General features: G+C 45.5%; 1 protein-coding gene across 3 annotated transcripts in view; it reads left to right on the forward strand.

The window, feature by feature from the left end:
• LOC119450634 (nuclear receptor coactivator 1-like) overlaps window positions 1-18,664 on the forward strand; it is a 550,996-nt gene that overhangs the window by 478,250 nt on the left and 54,082 nt on the right. For all 3 annotated transcript variants that reach the window (XM_049666097.1, XM_049666098.1, XM_049666096.1), the window contains exons 8-13: window positions 1,235-1,364; window positions 4,435-4,547; window positions 5,195-5,345; window positions 7,501-7,810; window positions 8,757-9,095; window positions 16,553-16,645. In XM_049666097.1, coding sequence (XP_049522054.1) covers window positions 1,235-1,364; window positions 4,435-4,547; window positions 5,195-5,345; window positions 7,501-7,810; window positions 8,757-9,095; window positions 16,553-16,645 — 1,136 coding nt within the window. The remainder of the gene's footprint in view (window positions 1-1,234; window positions 1,365-4,434; window positions 4,548-5,194; window positions 5,346-7,500; window positions 7,811-8,756; window positions 9,096-16,552; window positions 16,646-18,664) is intronic.

The following is an 18,664-nucleotide window of genomic DNA, read 5'->3' on the forward strand; positions in this document are numbered from 1 at the left end:
GAACCCCTGCTAGGGGATATTTTAAACATGGTGGCTCTTAACAAATACGGGAGATCAATTCGTTTCTGCTGGGTCCCAAGCCACGTTGGGATACCGGGAAATGAAGCAGCTGATAGATGTGCATCAACAGCAGCATGCAAAGATAACATACACAACACTCCCATATAAAGAAAGTATCAGTGCGATTAGGAAGGCCTTGACATCAAAATGGCAACACGAATGGAACCACTGTGCAAACAACAAACTACATCTTACTAAACCCGTCCTTGGTGAGTGGAAGTCATGTAACCACCAGGAACGGTTCATTGAAGTAGTTTTATGCCGACTACGAATTGGACACACACACCTGACACACAATCTTTTACTTAGAAAAGAAGACCCACCAACATGCGAGAAGTGCCAGGAACCGCTAACAGTTATACACATTTTACTGACATGTACACACATTGAAACACCCAGACGAAAACTTTTGCAGAACTTATACAAGTCACACATACCATTACATCCTGCTTTAGTTTTAGGAGACAATCCCCTAGTACCATTACCTGACGTGCTTAAATTTTTAGACGACACAGGCTTTTTACACAAACTGTAGATCAACACAGCTTTTACTGTTTTTAAATTGTAGTTTATACACCCTGTGTTTGGCGCAGCATAGCCTGAGTCGCTTTTGCGCCACTAAACCCCATTAACTAACTTGATAACGGAAGACATGATCAGCATTGGCTTGTTTCTTGTTCTGACCACTTGACCAGACTTTTGGTTGGGAACAGTGCTGCACGTATGAAGGATACAAACTAAGTTCTTTAACCATTCAGCCTAAATGTAACTCGGCATTCTACTTGAAACCTGTTTTCTTGCAGTATTCATGTTTGATTACTAAATGTTCTGCTATTAAGATGCCACTAGCCACAGGCCAGCAGCAGTTGAGGCACAGGCCATGTGCCCATGCTGAACTGGTAGCAGCTTATCAGACAGCCAGTCGCGGTCGGTCGTGCAACCTCTTGTCAATTGCTAGTGTGAATGCGCCCTTACATGTCTAGTAATCAGTTCGACCTGTATAAGCGCTGTATGTGGTTTGTAGTGTTTGTTGTAGTCTGGGTGCCCTGAGCCTAAGTCAGGAGTAGTGCTTGAAGCTTTCTAAAATTTCGGGGAACAGAACTAATTTTCTTTTTGTTTTCTTTTTCCTGTCAACCCCCTCCCCCTTTTCGGTCTATGCTGGGCTGACGAGTAGAAGTGCAAAACTGCCTGGTCTGTGTGGCTCGCCGTATCCCCGCGAACGAGAAGATTCCAGCCTCTGTAGGTGTGGAGCAGTTCACGACACGCCTCGACCTCAGTGGCAAAATTCTTGCTGTCGACACCAGGTGAGTTGTCCACCAACGATTTAATTTTATGTTGTGCCTGATATGCCTTGCGGCAAATCTTCCTGGGAAAAAAGAAAAAGGAAAATAGGTTTCTTTTTCAAGTTACTCCTTTCGCGCTGGAAGTGTTCCTTTGAAATAAAAGAAAGAAAACGTGTCTGAAATATTCATGTCAACTACACTGAGCTCATTATTTTACATTAAGGGGGGACGTGGCAATTGAAGTGTTCAAAATTTTAGATTATCCGATTTATTTATTTTTCTTGCGATCCTTGGACCTTCATTTACCTCGTGGTGAAATATTATAGCACAATACGCAATAGAAATCGAGAAAGCAGCACTTTCCTAGAGTTTCCAGTTGCTTTCTGTCATCCCAGTGCCATTTCACAACGAATGAAGACAAAATCATTCCATCTTTTGCTCTTAAATTCTGAAACATTGAGTGCAACAAAGCTGTCCATTTTTATCTGCACCTCATAAAAAAATTTATAATGGTTTTCTTTCTGAAAAGGTCGTAAGACAATATGTAAAGGAAAATTCAAAAAACAATTTGGTGCTCATTTCGACATTTAAAAAATAAGCCAATAGCTTTATTGCACAGAATGGGCCTTTGTGAACATGCTGATGTGGAAATATTGGCAAACTTATGTGTAAATAATTAATTAGGGGAGGACCATTAGAGGCCGTCAAATGTAACTCAGAAACTATAATAGATAGCACAAAGCTAATTTCAGTTATGGTATCAGCCTAACAAATCACACCTGCATGCCAAATTTCATCAATTTATTCCCATAAATAAAAAAAGAAAAGTTTTCATTGCCACGTTCCCCCTTAATGTACTATGCAGTACATTTAACTCTTTTGTTGCTTAGAGAAAATGGTCTTCTTTTATAAGTTTCAGTGACACAATTAAATGTTTTGCCACTACAAATAATATTACAACACACTTTGCAGTGTAGCAAATTGCACATAATGAAATTCTCTTTCCAAAAACATGTTACAAAGCAAAAAAAAAAAAATATAACTCATAAAAATTCCAGGAAGCTATTGCACAAGTGCACCTACGTACATGGCAGTACTGTGATGTCGCTCACAGTGACAATTGACTTCAAGAATTATTCAAGGTAACAACAATTATTTGGCTAATCTGTTGCTTCAATAGACGAATTAAAGTTTAGAGAAACAATGAAAAAAATACAAACCTGATGTCTGCGTATCTTCGTTTTACTTCGTACCGTAGCAATAGATTTGGCCTTCCGTTTCGTCCGTTTGTTCCCACGTCGTGCGGTCACGCGCTCAGGGAGCAAAACTGCCGCTTTCTATCGTGCTCCAGCCCGCGATCATGCTCTGTGATCCTCTCGCATCTGCCTCAGTGCCCGTGATTGTAGGCACTGACTGCGAACTGACTGACTGGTCGCATGCAGTTCTATGCATCGAGGGCTGATGCGCAACAGGGCTCTGTAGACAAAAAGTTAGTGTCCACTGTACAAATCCTGTGGCTTGCCTGCAACTTTATTAGTTGCACCGTATTACTTTTTTTAAAGGAGAATTTGATGTTGAATTTAGCATCAGTCATTATAACCACATGCTCGGTGATAGGGTACTCGACTGCTGATTGTGCTCTTTGTCAACTATGTCGTTGGTAATACATGTCTTTACATGTGGCTCGTGGTAAAAAAGTTTGACTAGCAAACGAGCAAGTGGGCCTAGGCCTAAACGCCTTGTCCTGCGAGCACATATATGTGGTGGAAATAAGAACATTCCGTGCTCGCACCGCTGATTATGGCTCGTAAAACAAAAATAGAATCCGTGGAATATAATGTCGAATATATGTTGTACTACATTCCATCTTAGAAGAGCGGAAGACTACTTAGCAAATTTCAAGAGCTTTACTGGTCCGTAACAGCCAAAATACAAAAAATAAATACTTTGAAATGCCTGACGTCACGCTAGCGCAGGTGTTTTGGCGCAAAATTTAATAAGGGGAACTGTGACCTTCATTTGCTCTTCTAATAATCAACTTATTACTGTGAAATTGAAGAAAATACCCGCCGTGGTTGCTCAGTGGCTATGGTGTTGGGCTGCTGAGCACGAGGTCACAGGATCGAATCCCGGCCACGGTGGCTGCATTTCGATGGGGGCGAAATGCGAAAACACCTGTGTACTTAAATTTAGGTGCACAATAAAGAACCCCAGGTAGTCCAAATTTCCGGAGTCCCCCACTACGGCATGCCTCATAATCAGATCGTGGTTTTGGCATGTAAAACCCCATAATTCTTCTTTTTTCTAAATTGAAGAAAATTGAGTTTCGAAATAATATTTCATCAGATTAAACTGACTTAGCGTGTATAGATACCTTTTGTGTTCCTTAATGTGTTGCCAATAGCATTTCAGTGTTATGTAGGCTTGCCGCTGCCGTCTTGGCGTGCTGCAGTGAATAAGTTATTTTCCTACTTCTTTCGAGGAAATGATTATGTAAACTAAATATACTATACTTAGCTATAATTATACTATATATACCCTTTGCACTTTCATGGAACCATACACCTGCTCCACTGTGTGCTCCAAAATGTTGAAGGTCATTTTCCACCACTGACATTTGCAAATATCATGTCGGTACTCTTTAAGGCCCCCAGGGAGGCAGGGGAGCTCAAGCACTTTCCAAAGTTTCCTCCTGCTGTCATGGTTCCCACACACCAAGCCACCAAGAGGGAATATATTGTTGCCATTCAATATTCTTTACTACCAACGGTGGTAGAGGCAAAGCTGCTGAAAAGGAACATTACTATGTTGTATTGGTCTGTTTTGCTTAGGGAAAAAAAACCTTTCTCCTGGATTATGCCCAGTGTATTTTTGCCAATGGTCTGTTATCAGAATCCCCCTTGCATTTGATTTTAAAAAATTGTATAATTGGCTTGCATTGTAATGTTGAAACTACACAATCTGCCTTTCAAACTAATCAAGCTGTAAATTCAGTTGGCCATGACATTTTAATCAAGTTAAGATTTTGAAATCTTCTCTAGTGTACACTGTGTTTGTGTTCTCAACGCATTGCTTGTCTGCTTTTTAACAGTGGTGTGTCGTCGACGTACAGCCAGTACCTCAACAAGTCCCTCGTGGGACGTGTGATCCAGGAGCTCTGTGATTCCAGGGATCTCCACAAGTTGGATCAGCATCTTAAAGAGAGTGAGTGGTGCCACTTTCGTCCACCTTTAGTACTAGTGAACTTGCTGTGGGGTGCAAATTTTTTTTTTTTTTTTGGCTTTAAGCTCCATGCAGTCCAAGACTTGTTTTTGCATGCAACTCGGTGGGTGTCTGTTGTGAGTGGAAGGTTCAAAAAAATACGGGCAGGCAAATGCCCCTGAAAGGTAACTGCTGTTCGAGACTAGAAAAGACAAGACAGGCTGTTCAATAAACAACCTGCTGACACCATAAGTGAGGGATACCTTAACATGTGACATAAGTGAGGAGAAACAAAATAATAGCTGCAGTGAAATTTCATGTTTCTGACTTCGTCTGTAATCTCTCCAATCACCTTCATTGGGAGCTGCACTGCATATATGTTTGGGACAAGAATGATGCTGTTAATGCTCAGCTCTGCTTGATCACTTCAATGTGTTGCAACCCCGGGTGTTTGCCTCTTGCAGAAATTTGTGTGAGAGATTGTTCGACAGAAAACAGGGGTATGGGAGTGCTGCGTGTAGTTTGTGAGCCCTTTTTTGTGGTCTTGCACTCTGTTCATATCAAGGGGGTATTAGCTGCGCATTGATTGTGTGGACAGCCTTGGCGTGAACCGTTTGCTGACACAGCCTCCTCAACACTGTCCCACGCAGCCCTCCAGCAGGGTCAGCACACGAGCGCCATTTACCGGCTTCAGGTGACGCCCGACAAGTCTCTGCTAGTGCAGACCAAGAGCAAGCGCTTCAACTACAACCAGGTCACGAGTGAGCCAGAGTTCATCATGGCCACCCACTCCATCATCCGGTGAGGCTGCCATTAAATATTCTGGGCTTTGTGGGGGTGACTACAGTGCTAGGCCATTCTTCTTCCTTCCCTACTGTTTCCAGTGATTAGTGCTGACATAATGTCTTTTTTTTTTTTTTTGCATTCATCAGCTTTACACACTGTTAAAATAAAGACAAGAGGATGATGATAAAGCATCATGAAAAGCCATTAGATATCAGCATAAGCCATGGGCAATTTGGGGTGCTGGGAGGGCAGTGCCTCCCCCGAGTTGTCTTGCAGTGGAAGGTGTGCTTGTTTAACTAATAATGTAGGGTTCAGGGGAGTTAAGGCAGAAAGTTGGGCTAGTTGGTAACGAGCATAATCAGACAGGATTACTAGCGTAACAAGGCATTGACTAAAGAAAGAGCGCCACACTAGCGTGGTTCTGTGTTCTTTCTTTAGTCCCTGTTCTTGTTACGCTAGTAATCATGTCTTATTAGGTCCAGGGGAGCTCACGGGGGATGGAAAAAAGTAATTTGGAACGCTGTCATGTCCCTTGGTGAATTTAATAGTTAAGAAAGACTTGTTTTCCTTCACGTTTAATCGGGCAGTCCATAGTAGTTTGAGAGGTTTGGTGGCTTTGAAGCTAGCTTGTATTGTTACGAACGGCCAGCGGGGGGCAGCATTCTCCAACCCTCCCCTGCTTGCCTGCGATGAATCGCTTTGTGAAGTTGAAACTATGTCCCATGGGAAAGACAAACGGTGACACCATGGTGAGACACGTTACGACGAATACGTAGATGCCGAGCGACTTGGTTGCCGACCTTGACGCTGGGACCGAGAAACTCTTGGGAAAGTGCATTCTATGCCGTTTCGTTATGGCCGCTGCTAGCCGTCAAAGCTGTTCGACAGACGAAGCAGCTGATTGCTGGGCCATCCCAGGAGCCAAGACGCCAGATTGGGTCAAGCGTCACAACTCCCATCTGCGAGCATCCCCTCCAGTCTTTGTGACAGTTAGCCATGTGCGCCCGATGCTATTTTTCCAAGTATGTTTGGTCAACAAAGGTGCTGGGATGTTTATGCGCACCCTCATCCTTCGGCGAATTTGGACGCTCCGGTTGGAGGACGGTGTGACTGCAGGTTTTCCTAGCCTAGGGATCTAGGGAGGACAAAATGCTTTTAAGAGGACATTTTCGGCTTTTCCTCTGTGTGCTCTCTCATCTGCTCTGACAAGTGCTCTCCCTTCTGCTCTGCGATCTAGATAGTGCTCTCCCAGAATGATGTAGTCTGCTGAGATGTAGTAGTGCTGACATGCTACGGTGTACCTGCGCTCTGTGCTTCGGCCAGTACGTGTATCCCCTTGTTCTGTAAATGAGCTTGCCTTTCCTATGTAAATAAACCCCGTTCCATTTACCCTACCTCACGACTTCGTACTCTTCACGAAACAAGAAACCCTTATTAAGTCGGCTCGAACGGCGGCGTGGGCCCGCTTAGCCTCCGTGTCACGCCCCGGTAGTGTAGGCCAACTACCTGTTACAAGATGCACCGGTGGCATAGGCTAGAGGGCGACCTGCAATTGACGCCAGACTCCGAGACCACGACCCCCGAATCCTACACAGTACAGAGTGGACATGAGATGGTCGAGAAGACGTTGAAAAGAAGAAAAGGGGCGGGGGTTTGCTGTGGAGAATAACCACATGAAGGCAACTGCAATGAAGCCAAGAAAAATGTTGAAATCATAAGGAAAAGGGAGTGAATGTGGATAAAAAGGCCACTTGCTGCCTGTGGGAGCAGAATCATCTTCATTACATGTGTGGTGCTCTACGGATGGCGTTGCAGCTGTGACTAGAGCTTCTTGTTCCTTAACGTTACACCTATCATTTTTCGTTCCATTGCTTATTGTTCAGTCCTTAGTGCCTTCTCAACTTTCTTTGTTAAGCCCCTATATGTACATACCAGTAGAACACAATATTTGTACACTTTTATTTTCAAGGATAGAGGTAAGCTGCCTGTCATAACTTGTCATGTATCTGCTTCAAGCCACTTCTATCCTTCTGTAGATTTCCTGTTAATGATCTTGGTCCCCTGCGACTAATTGGCCTAGATAAACATACCCTTGCAAACATTCGAGCACTGCAAGTGTTAGCCAGCGTCAAGACATCTGACATGTTTCTCTGTGCATGATGTGATTCAGGGACAGCGAGGCCCCGTCCCCGGATGAGCTGAGCAGGGTTCCGACACCAGTCAACGGGGCACCCTCCTCCTCGTCATCGGGCCCTGCCCCCAGTGGTAGCGGAGGCACCAGTGGCGGTGTGGTAGGGACCGTGGTGACTAGTGGACCCCCGTCAGTGTCTGCCGCGGGTGGGAGCACTGCGGCCGCTTTCTTTCACCTGAGCCCCTCTTCTTCGGGAGGCAGCCAGGACTTTAACCTGCTCTCCATGGAGATGTTCCCGTCCACCTCCTGGCCTGAGGAGGAAGACCTCTCTTCGGCACACACGCCTAAGGTACGATAGATGCCACAGCCACCTCTCGTGGTCATAGAGGTTCCTGCATGTGTTGCTAGAAATTACTGTGGGGCTAGTGCCTGTGGGAGCTGCCAGTATTCATACATGGTAACTCTGCCAAATTTTTTTTCATGTTTACAAATTTGGGCTTGTTTCACGATATTACAAGCGTTGGGTCAATAGTAGTTATGAAAAATGAATTCACCTCACAAAAAAAAGATTTCTCAAGGGTCTTCGACCCTACCGTTGAAACTACAGTTGACATCTGTTAATTTGACTCCAGTTAATTAGATAACGATTGGAAGTCCTGTCTGGCACTCGCGGACTTCTATGGGTCCGAACTTATGTTATTTCGAGCCTAAAATGTGCCTTTGCCGAATAACTTTTGAATTTGATCGGCCAGCCTGACCCCTATGGTGACCCCAATAGCGACCCTTTACTGACAGCGTCTGTCTCGGCAAAGCTTAGCGGACAGTGAAATGGGGTGAACACATATCAAAATCTCCAGTCAAAAGCGCCTATTTTCGGCTGCCCTAGGAAGATTTTCAAAATTAAGCCTAAAGCCGTGTTCGCAGCGTTTGTAGGCTTTTTGAAATAACTACTGCATTATACCCTTGCCCATTTTTCTTGTTGAAAAATGGATGTGCATTAGATTTGTACTTTGTTTAGAAGCTTTAATGTAATCTCTACGTTAGTTTTCTACTCTGGGTGCACGTTTGATTCGAGGGCGAGTCAGAATCGAGCAAATACTGCCATATGAGTCAGTTGTGTGTCTTGATGTTTTTTTCTGCACCTTCTTCAATTTGACATGTCAGATTATTTTATACATTTTGTCTGCCATGTCAGGGTTGAATTAGTTGAAGTCGACTATATCCCGCAAAATGTGTCTGCTCAGGGCATGCTCTAAAGAAAGTAATGCGAGCATTGCTCTCTTGCCGTGTTTCAGGGTGGCAAGAGCGTGGCCGATGATGGTGACGATGATTACGGCTCCTCGTCCTTGCCACCCCCTGCATCGACGCCAGGGGCTGTGAGTGCTCCCTCGCCCTACACTACCGGGGGCACAACCTCGTCGTCGGAGGACGGTGGGGCGCAGAAGCTGCGCAACCTGCTGACCCAGGGCCTCGGTGGGGGTGGCGGTGTGAACGACGAGACGGACGCCCCGAGCAGCAGCCGGTCGGAGAACGTCATCCTTCGAGAGCTCCTCAACCAGGACGACGAGGAGGAGCGGCAGGAGGGGAACAACATGCTCAGACGGGTGAGCAGGAAACGCCCAGCACTCCGTCAGGTTGCTGCACCTTTCCCATTGTTTTTCTTCACTGCAGTCAGTGTTGCCTTACGTGTGCTTGGCGTTGTGTGAGGACTCTCATTACTCGGAGTGGAATGCAGCAGGCTATGGAAAGGCAAACAGTGTGGGTGATAGAAGCATGGGCAGCAATGCCATGCTTGCCACTGCCAGCAATGTAAAGGGTACACCATGGAATAACGGAACTGCATGGAGCAGTAAACCTAGGAAATCGGAGGGATGTAGGGTTTGCACCGGCCGACGCAGGGCAGGTGCCGTTTGGGGAGGACTCCGGGAGTATTTTTCGTTGCACCATAGGTAGTTCAGCTGTTGACGATAACAAATGTTGGGCATTATGTTGCCTGATTACTGTGTGGCGCCACTCTTAGCTCTAGGTTTACAGGTGGTGTAGAGTAATAGGGTGTCAGCTTGAGCCCGTTGTTCCGGGTTTTGAGTTACTCTCTTCTGCCTTTGAGGCACTGCCAAGAATTGTGCGCTAACAAGAAAGCCTAAACAAAGAACTTAGCTAGATAGAAATGAAAGATGAAATGAAGATAGGGGATGAAATTCGACAATCTTATGTGTTAAGTTTGAGCTGTCTCCAAGTCTCCATGGTGCTAGTTTCGAAAATTGTGTGGAAGAGTTCCACATTATCTAGTTCAGGAAGCAGTGGTGAAGCAGCGGTAAATGAGGCCTTTGCCATTCACTGTCTCCTTTGCTTTATTAATTTTTTTTTGTGCATGAACAGAGGTCGCTTGTAAAACACGCAACCTCCGTCACTTCTGTCTGAAAAGAAACGGTCATCTTGTGATGCTCCAAGTGTGGGCAGCATTGTGTGTTAATGTCATGTTGTTGATGGAGGGCAGAGCGAGAAGCTCTTGCGGACGGGCAACTCGCATGGCTCGCTCGGTTTTGCTTCGGACTGCTAGTGCAACAGCAGAGACATTCCGATTGCACCATCAGCGGCGAGGAAAAGGAGCCGCACCTTGTGCTTCCTTGCCTGACTGATGCCTGACCCAGATGGCCTCCTCCGTGAAAACTGCTCGCATTTGTGCATTGCTTTCAATGTCTCGTGCATCCATATTTCCCCTTGGGTACTTTTTTCTTTTCATGTCCCTTTCATTTTGGGTTTGGCTGTGCCATGATGAGCGAAGGGGTGCATTCGGTGATTGCCAAGTACTGAAGTCAAAAGCTCAATTCCTAAAAGTAGCCCAAAAAACTATAATTCTGTAGCGGCAAATAACAAAGGAGCCAAACAGGGCAAAAGGGTCACCACAGGAACACATATCTTTTCTACTAACCATGAGTATGAAAAACATGTGGAGGCAATGTCTTACTGGTATGTTTTAACATAGTAGAAAACGTAAGTATAGAACGTAGCTGAATGCACACGATTGTCATAGTGAAAAACATGGTCATATATACAAACTCTAATTGATGAATAACTGAACCAATATGGTGCTACTTACGGATATTGATTTCCAAAGCAGTTGAGTCAGGAAGAAAGTGAATCCTCGGACTTAACAGGTCTCAGAAGCTAAGTAGTGCTAAATCCCAGTGCTAAGTAGACGAATCTGGCAGCTCTGACCCACACTAACATTTATGCCTGTTGAAACCTGTCGCCACTGAATCTTTCAGGCACGGACATGAGCTTCCTCTGGTGTGTTGAGTAGCCATTGAGAAGCATATGCATGCTTTACTACAGATGCCAGTCAGAGTAGTCGAGTTGCATGTGCCAAAACACTTGTAATGAAGTGGCGGTAAAAGTAAATGGGTGTCATTTTTTTTTTTTTTTTCAGTTTTGCCTTGTCAGACATAGCAACATGGAGTGATGTGACTGGAACAATGTTCCCGAGTTCAGTTTTCAGCTGCCGAGGCTTCTTTCTGACAGGGCTGAGAGTGTGGAAATTGGATACAGTTCATGCCCAACTGCAATGAAATTTTGGACTGCGTAAAAAAACAGTTTTAAATAGTGCAGACATAGAGCATTATCTGTGCACAATGTTTCATTTGAAATATGAGTGGATGCTGCTCATAAAAAGCTTGAAAAAGTAGGCATTCTTGGTACCAGAACTGCCATTACCGCTTGCCAAAAGGTAATCATTATCTAGAATGCGCAGCTCCTTAGCCTGCCATCCAAGGTTAGGTGCCACTCATAGCTGCCTCGGAATGCTATAAAATCGAGGATGCGACATGCTAAGACTTGCGTCACATCGGCTAACCACCAGCTGCACACATCTTCTGCTTCGATGCTGTTTAAAGGCTGCAGCTGAGAAAATTGGACATTATCAGTGCGGCAGCTTTGCCAAGATTGCTTCAATAACTATTTAGGCAAAGTTAAATTTCGCTGCAGTTGGCCTTTAGAGCCTGAAGGGGTAAATAATAATCCAGCAGTTTTCTGATACAGCTTGGTGGCTTAAAGACCCATCAGTTAATTAACAAGCCGTTCCGAACAAGTTGGCTGGTGCTTGTTTCATGCAGCAAATGCAATTAATAAACACACGAATCATTGTGTGAAGCCTGCCTTTTGTCCACACAATCAAGAAACTAATTTACCGATGCACATGCAGTTACTGTAAGGATTGTTATGTTGGATAGTTATTTCTTCCTTCCTATTTCTGCATGTTTTTAAAATTGCAAATGCTGTTCTTTTCCTTATAGCATGTGCAAGGCTGCTTTGAATGGTGCATGAATTTTCAATGACCTTTTTTTGAATGCCCATTGAATTGACTGCTCATGAAGAGCCATTGTTTTACAGTGACCAGCTTATATACTTGGTCAGCGACAGCTGCTTGTGTTATGTATGGGTAGCACGAAAGACTCTGACCTTGTATGGGGGCCTGTTTCCCTTGTGTCCGTTTAAAAAGAGACAAATCAATTTGATGGCAAGAACATTTGTCTGCAGTGAATTTGTTGATGAATAAAGTAATGGCTAATGCTAGTGCCCCAGAGCATGAGAAACTTGTGTAAACTTCCATGCTTGTACATTTGCTTTGGTTCTGCACATAGTTTTGTCTGTTTTGCAGTCCTGTTTCCTGACAGCACAGACGCATAGTTCTGCTTTTGTGCTTGTTGATTGCATGTAACTGTACACTCAGTGAGATGCTTTATTCACTTCCTGTGATGCACTTGCCACATGTTATCTCGCTATTGGTTTTCTCTAAGCTCCTGGGTAGATGGTGCTGCATTCCGCATGCGTGCAGTGTGTGTACTTGCTCATTACTGCAGCAACGGTCGCTTGAAAAAAATTGTGCACAAGACTTTTATAAAAAGTATGACAGCCAATGCCAGAGCTGTATTGTTAACTACTGCCTTAGGCAGTAAATTCACTTCTGCAGGGCGTCATTTTTAATGCAATCCCTTACTGTAGCGAAAAGTAACCGTGCTTTATTTTCCCCCTGCTGTCAGTACTCTGAGCAGCTAGCTGCTTGGCATGAAAAGAATACTGGCAGTTTTTCTTGTGTCCGCACATTCCAGTCTCTATGCAATAGGGGATATGTGGAATCCTGCTAGTGCACTTCCTCGCACATGTACAGTAGATCCTGGATATATCAAACTCGAAGGGGATATCGAAATAGTTTGATATATTGATAATTAGAAATATAAAATATGCCTATCTCAAGCTCATCCGAGACCTCCGCACGTCTTGGACAGTTTCCTGAGATAGTTAAAAGCAGGAACTTACCCGTTTGCATCTCCAGGGCCATGTCGAATGCACAGAACTCGTCTTATTTTTTGCTCACTAACTTTGCAAGTTGCTATTGCTATGGCATGGTCTTTGATATACGGATTTTTCCTCCATGGCATGTACTGTCCTTCAGATATAATCCGATATAATCTCTTGTTTGACAGAGTCTGCCAAAACATTGTCGTTTCAAATTTGTTGGCGTTAATTATTTCCAACTCGCGTCTCCATTAGGAGGAGCGCACTTGCATGGGCGCGGCTCATTACAGCATTCAATATATCGAATACACAGTATAGACCACTTATAACGTAACCGTTTATAGTGCAGGACCGGATATAATACAGTCTTTTCAGACTCCGTTAATTTTCCCAATAGCACTCTATGTATACGCGTATCGCTTATAGTGCAGTTGCAGGGCACAAAATACCGGTTACAGTGCGGCTGCCTGGAAGTTCGGCAGTCAACCTTGTGGGTTCTTGGTGTCTCACAGGAGACCAACCACAGCGGGTTTGAGCTTAGAGAGCCACAGGGCTGCCTTAGCCGTCGCCTCCAGCACCGCTGCGCGCGAGTTCAGGCCGCAAGGGGCTACTGAGCGACGCACGCAAAAACACAGTAATGCCCCGAGTTAACGGCAACCGTTTATTGAGCCCGTCGGCACCAGCACTGCACAAACGCCCGTGCTGCGGGGAACCACAGGGGTCCCACACCAAAGGCGAAAATATGCCTATAGCACGTCGCTGCAAGAGCACAGGCTCAAGCTGGGACACACCGCTAGGAAAAGTCCCAGCGGCTATGCTACTTGCTCTAGTGATAACCAATGGGTCAACTCGTGAGAGCTCGGGCAATCTCCTTCTGCTTAGGCTTTTGGCAAGTGCGGCTCTGCATGGTACGGCCTCGCGCGAGCACTAGGCACCGCTCGTCGGCTTAGCGTCAGGAAAGGATCAGCACAAAGTACGCGCTCCCTGCACGGGCAAAGGCACCGTGCACGAGCTCAAGTCCTAGTCACAAAGGTGTTGGCAGACGTGAGGAAAGCATGTACATACCCTGCGCTGGTCCCGGAGATAAGAGAGCCACGCTCAGTAACTAGCAGCCGACGCGGCCGCGTAGTGACATCAGTGCCCCGTCCTCACCGCAAACCACTGCCTGTGGAGCGCCGCCGCTGGAACCGGTTGGGAGCAGGCGGGGTTGGCGAGGGACGGCAAAATAGGTGAAGGCCCGCGCAATGGTGCCGGCGCCTCCCTCAATCCCCACAACCTAGATGTCAAACGCTCCTCTCAAGCCACAAATGCCGTATTTACTCTAATCTAACGCACACTTTTTTCCGATAAAACAGGTCCGAAAATTGGGTGCGCGTTAGAATCGAGTACGACCCTAAATCTGGCGTTGCCATATAGCCGTCGGCATTTCAAAATGTCCGCCTCGCACGCGCGTCGAGCCTAGCTACCGTAGCTTCCTCCATGTGCTGCAGTACACGTGCTTAGGCAATAGTCTACCATCTGTCTTCACGTTCTCTGCGTCTGCTCTATCAGCATGAAGTACCGAGTTCATCATGATGCCGCATTTAAAAGGAAAGTGATCATGTGTGTGGAGACGGACGAACGGAAATCGGGCCCGCATCACGGGCGTTCGGAGAATCCGAAACTTGCGTTCGGGACTGGCGCAAGCAGAAGGAGCGGATTTTCGCCAGCAAAGTATTGCGGAACCGTTTCAGTGGACCGAAGCAGGACGTAATTTACGACGATCCACTTCGGCGATACGATCGCCTTGGCACAATCTTGAAAGCAATCTGCGACGGGGAAAGTCCGCCGCTCGCCGTGTTTTCGCCGCTTATAGGTCGCGTTGAAGCGAAAGGCATGATAGCACAAAGGTCAATTCGCTCGCCACGCTTCATCACTCGAGCGTTTTGACAGTTCATTTCCGCAGTGAATGAGCGAGATGTGTTCATGTTTGCTTGTGCGCACGTGAAACCGTGCTTGTAAATTTATTTAGTAAGCGAATACGGAACCTAGAGCACGGTGACAGCGACGGCAGAAATGCGCCTGGAGTGTCCATTATCGAAATAAAATAGTTGTTTTGGTTATAGTGCGGATATTTGCGACTCCGGCGACTTACGTTATAAGCGGTCTACACTGTAGTGGTAGAACGGGAGTTTGATGTACACGCAGTACGTCGCTATGCTTTTGCATGGGATTTTCAAAGGGATTTTACAACTGTTCGATGTTGACAATACTTAGATATATCAGAGTTTGATATATCCGGGATCGACTGTAGTTTGACATACATAAGATGGTGGACATTGCCCTAAAAGGGGAAATAAACAGCGTTGAGCTGGTGCCACTGCTCTAACCACCATCTCACAGAACATGCCAATTTACTCATATGTTTTGTCAGTCTAAATGGTTGAAATTTTTGCATACACGATGTCTGCAAGACTCAAGTCTAAATGGCTCAGTTGAGGTTTTTTTGAGCAGCTCAATTCATGCTGACCAAAAGGTTCAGTTTTGTTGTGATAGTGTAGCGAAAAAAAAGAACAAAAAAAAAATGTGGAAAGCGCCTAATGTTCTATGCTAAAGTCGTTAAGGTAAGAATATACGTCACACGTAAGCTGTTAGAGCAAGGCTCTTGTATACCTGTGTCCTGGCAATTCAGCGCGGCATTGCGGCAGCTTGTTGTAATTGCTGCACCTAGCAGGATGCCCGATTCAGCTGGTGTACTTCATCACTCAATCATTCTGGAAGGTGACAAAGTGCACAGCACAGTTGGGGATTTCGGGTCTCGTCATCGTGTGAGTACCTACGGCAAAAGAAGTGTAGCGTGAATATTTGTCTGCACCACGAGTTTACTGGCCGTGTAGCACCACTTTTACTATTAGTAGCTTGATGATACGTTATAATTGTTATTATGATGGGTGTTAGTCTGTAAGATGACACTGGTGAAAGGAGTTGTTAGAACTACTCATCTGATTGATTTAGTTGCACATCTAGCCTCAGAGGGCATGGGGTGTGTGATATCGTGGACGAATGAAAGACAAGCAAGTTAACAGAATGTGGTTGTTTTCTTTCTGAACACTCGTGTGAAGTCACTATGATATCAGACTGCAAGCTTATGTTTATGACCTGTGCTATCTTTGGTACCAGGACAATTAGGACTACGAAATCACACTTGCGTTTTTTACTCGTAAAGAGGTGTTCTACTCATAATTGCCCATATGTGTTCCATTTGTCCATGTTAGTAGTGTCTGACACATGAGGGGGAATACTGTATTCCTTTTTAGGCAATAATGACTCGTGATCTGTGGCTACGAACCAGACGTGTTGATATGTGACGAGTGGCTTTCCCATTGGACATTTAGTCTTGTAAAACAGTGTTGCGTGTTGCCTTTCGCATTGCTTGAGGGAGTATGTATAAGACAGGACGTTTGCAGGTTGTGTACGTTGAAGAAGTCCCATTGTACAAAGGGGGCACGTGGCTACTTTGTCGTGTGTGAGAAAAAGTGTTTGCTTCTTATTGTTGCTGTGCCTTCTGCAAAGCTGCATGGACTAACAGCCATCTTCCAGCAGTTGCTTTTTGCACGCAGTGACTTACTTGTGAGAAAAATAATAATAAACCAGAAACCTGTGGATGACTGCTTTGGGAGTGGGATACACAGCAGTAAGATTCCTGGGTGTATTGTTGGTAGGAGCAGAGAAAAAAATGGAAGGCAACGAGACGTTCGCAGTCTCTCAGTGTTGAGGCAAGTCAAGCGAGCGGGGGTGTCTGTGGTCCTGCTCGCAGTTGCTGAATAGCGAGGACAATGGGGACAAGAGTTTCCGCAGGTCACAGGATCTGCTCATTCAGCAGCTGCTCAAGGCCGAGTCGCCCGACAAGGTAATGACCGCTCCCCGTTCTGACCCACCTCTGGACGCAACCAGCATGCTCGCAGCCGTCCCTCCTCCCCCTGTCTTTCTCTTCCCTCTCACCCTCTGCACGTGGCAGTTCAGATGGTTGGGGAAGCACTGTACGCTCTCATTTGAGGGGCAACTGGCACCGCCTCTGGAACAATTGTTTTTGGATACATAATCTCGCTGTGTAGCCAATAGGGCCACATCAGAGGCAGTGGTTGACGCAGTGAAACTTCTACTTGGGCATGCTTCCCATCAGCATTGATTTGATATCCCATTGACAGTATGAGAAGCAGAACTGTGACATGTTTCTGCACCTTCCACTGCAGACACTCAGCCCGTGATGTGCTGTATGATTTAAAAGTGTAGGTACTATAGTATCACCAAAAGCAATTGGTCAGGAAGGGGACCTGATAAGACTGGTAGCCAGAGAAGAAACTAGGTTTAGGGCTCTTGTGATTGCTTAATATTGTGCAGCTGCTATATAAACACTCATCCTAGCTTTGTAGTCTCCCTGCATTATCTCGTTCACTGTTTGCTGGCTTGCATGTCTTGAGCTATTTGCCACAATTTCGGAATATCTAGAGTGGGTGTGAACACTAAATAAGCGAAGGATTTAAGTGTCCAGTTCGCTAGTAATTTCCAGATATTTTTAAAGAATGTTAATAACTTGTAGCTGCCTAATTTCGCATTTGAGTAAAGCAGCGTGCACTCAATTGGCTGTTTTGAGCCATGCACCATTGCATTTTGTCAAGGTTTACCTATGGCACAACAACAAAACTAATGATTCCATAGGAGTGCAAGCATCCAGCTTTTTCGATTGATATAGACTAGGGTTGGTTCCTCTGGCAATTCCTTGTTTTATCTTACCACCTTAGAGGCCCCTATTACTTGGCAGTCACAAATCTGCGATTGTTGTAGAGGGCCATTGTTGAAGGTACCTGCAATTCAGCGTATCGGATGAGGCTGACCCTTGGAGAGCCTGCAAAATTGGTCTCGTGTGACTAGATGTGGGGACATAGTTGTGTAGGGCTGACTGTTGCGTGTGTTTGTATATGGTTGGATTGAAAGAGGCAGGTGATCTGACTGTGGTATGCAGCACTGGTAATGAGTGGAGGGCTTACCTGAGAGGCCTCGATGCGCTAATACGCAGTAAAAAAGGTGCCCCCTTCGCAACCTTGGGATACAGGCAAGGCACATGGGCATGTGTATTCGACATTGCAATAGCTCGGCAGTCACTCGGCATATGGTCCAGTGCTGGAACATGTTCATAGCTATGTAAACCCAAAATCAAGAATGGGGCTGACAAATGGAGTGCCACAGTTCATAGCTCTGTGACGGTTTCAAGAGGAAAACAAAAATTATTGGAAGAAAGCTGTTCCCTCGAGCCCCTGTTAGTGTTGCATTCAAATATTGGGGACTTGAAACAAAGAATGCTCGAAAATTAGTGCTGATGGGAAGTGTGCCGTCTTTCTCTGTCATTTTTTTTTTTAATTCCTGTTGCTGTTGCTTTAGCTCATGCTGAAGGTGGATGTCCCTGAAAATAATTGTAGACCAGCATCAGCTTTTGCACAGCAGAGTAGTTGCCAAGTGCAACAGTCTGTTTTGTTCATTTTGATGTCTCATTTATTAGCACCCCCCCCTTCTATCAGAAGAGCACAAATAAACCAAACCTTGCAACTAGCACTGAGTCAGTCCTGCATGATTATTCTTAATATTTTAAAGAACTGTTATCACCCATGCCACGACCTGTACCACTTTCACGGAGGCCTGTGCAGCCTCGGCTGCTTGGTGAAGTTGGCAGGGCACTGGTTTGACTACATAATGCTGCTGTACAGGTGTGGGAAGTTGAAGAGCAGCAGGACAAGACCCTTTGCCCAGGTCATTAGGCGCAACAGGACCCATACATATTGCTGTAATGCCAGAGTTGTAGATTGAAACAGAAGTGCTGAACAGAAGTTTGAAGTGCCCTGTGACTGTACCTAACTTAATGCTAGCTTCACGT

The sequence above is a fragment of the Dermacentor silvarum genome, chromosome 4 (genome assembly GCF_013339745.2).
Source record: "Dermacentor silvarum isolate Dsil-2018 chromosome 4, BIME_Dsil_1.4, whole genome shotgun sequence".
Classification (NCBI taxonomy): Eukaryota; Metazoa; Arthropoda; class Arachnida; order Ixodida; family Ixodidae; genus Dermacentor; species Dermacentor silvarum.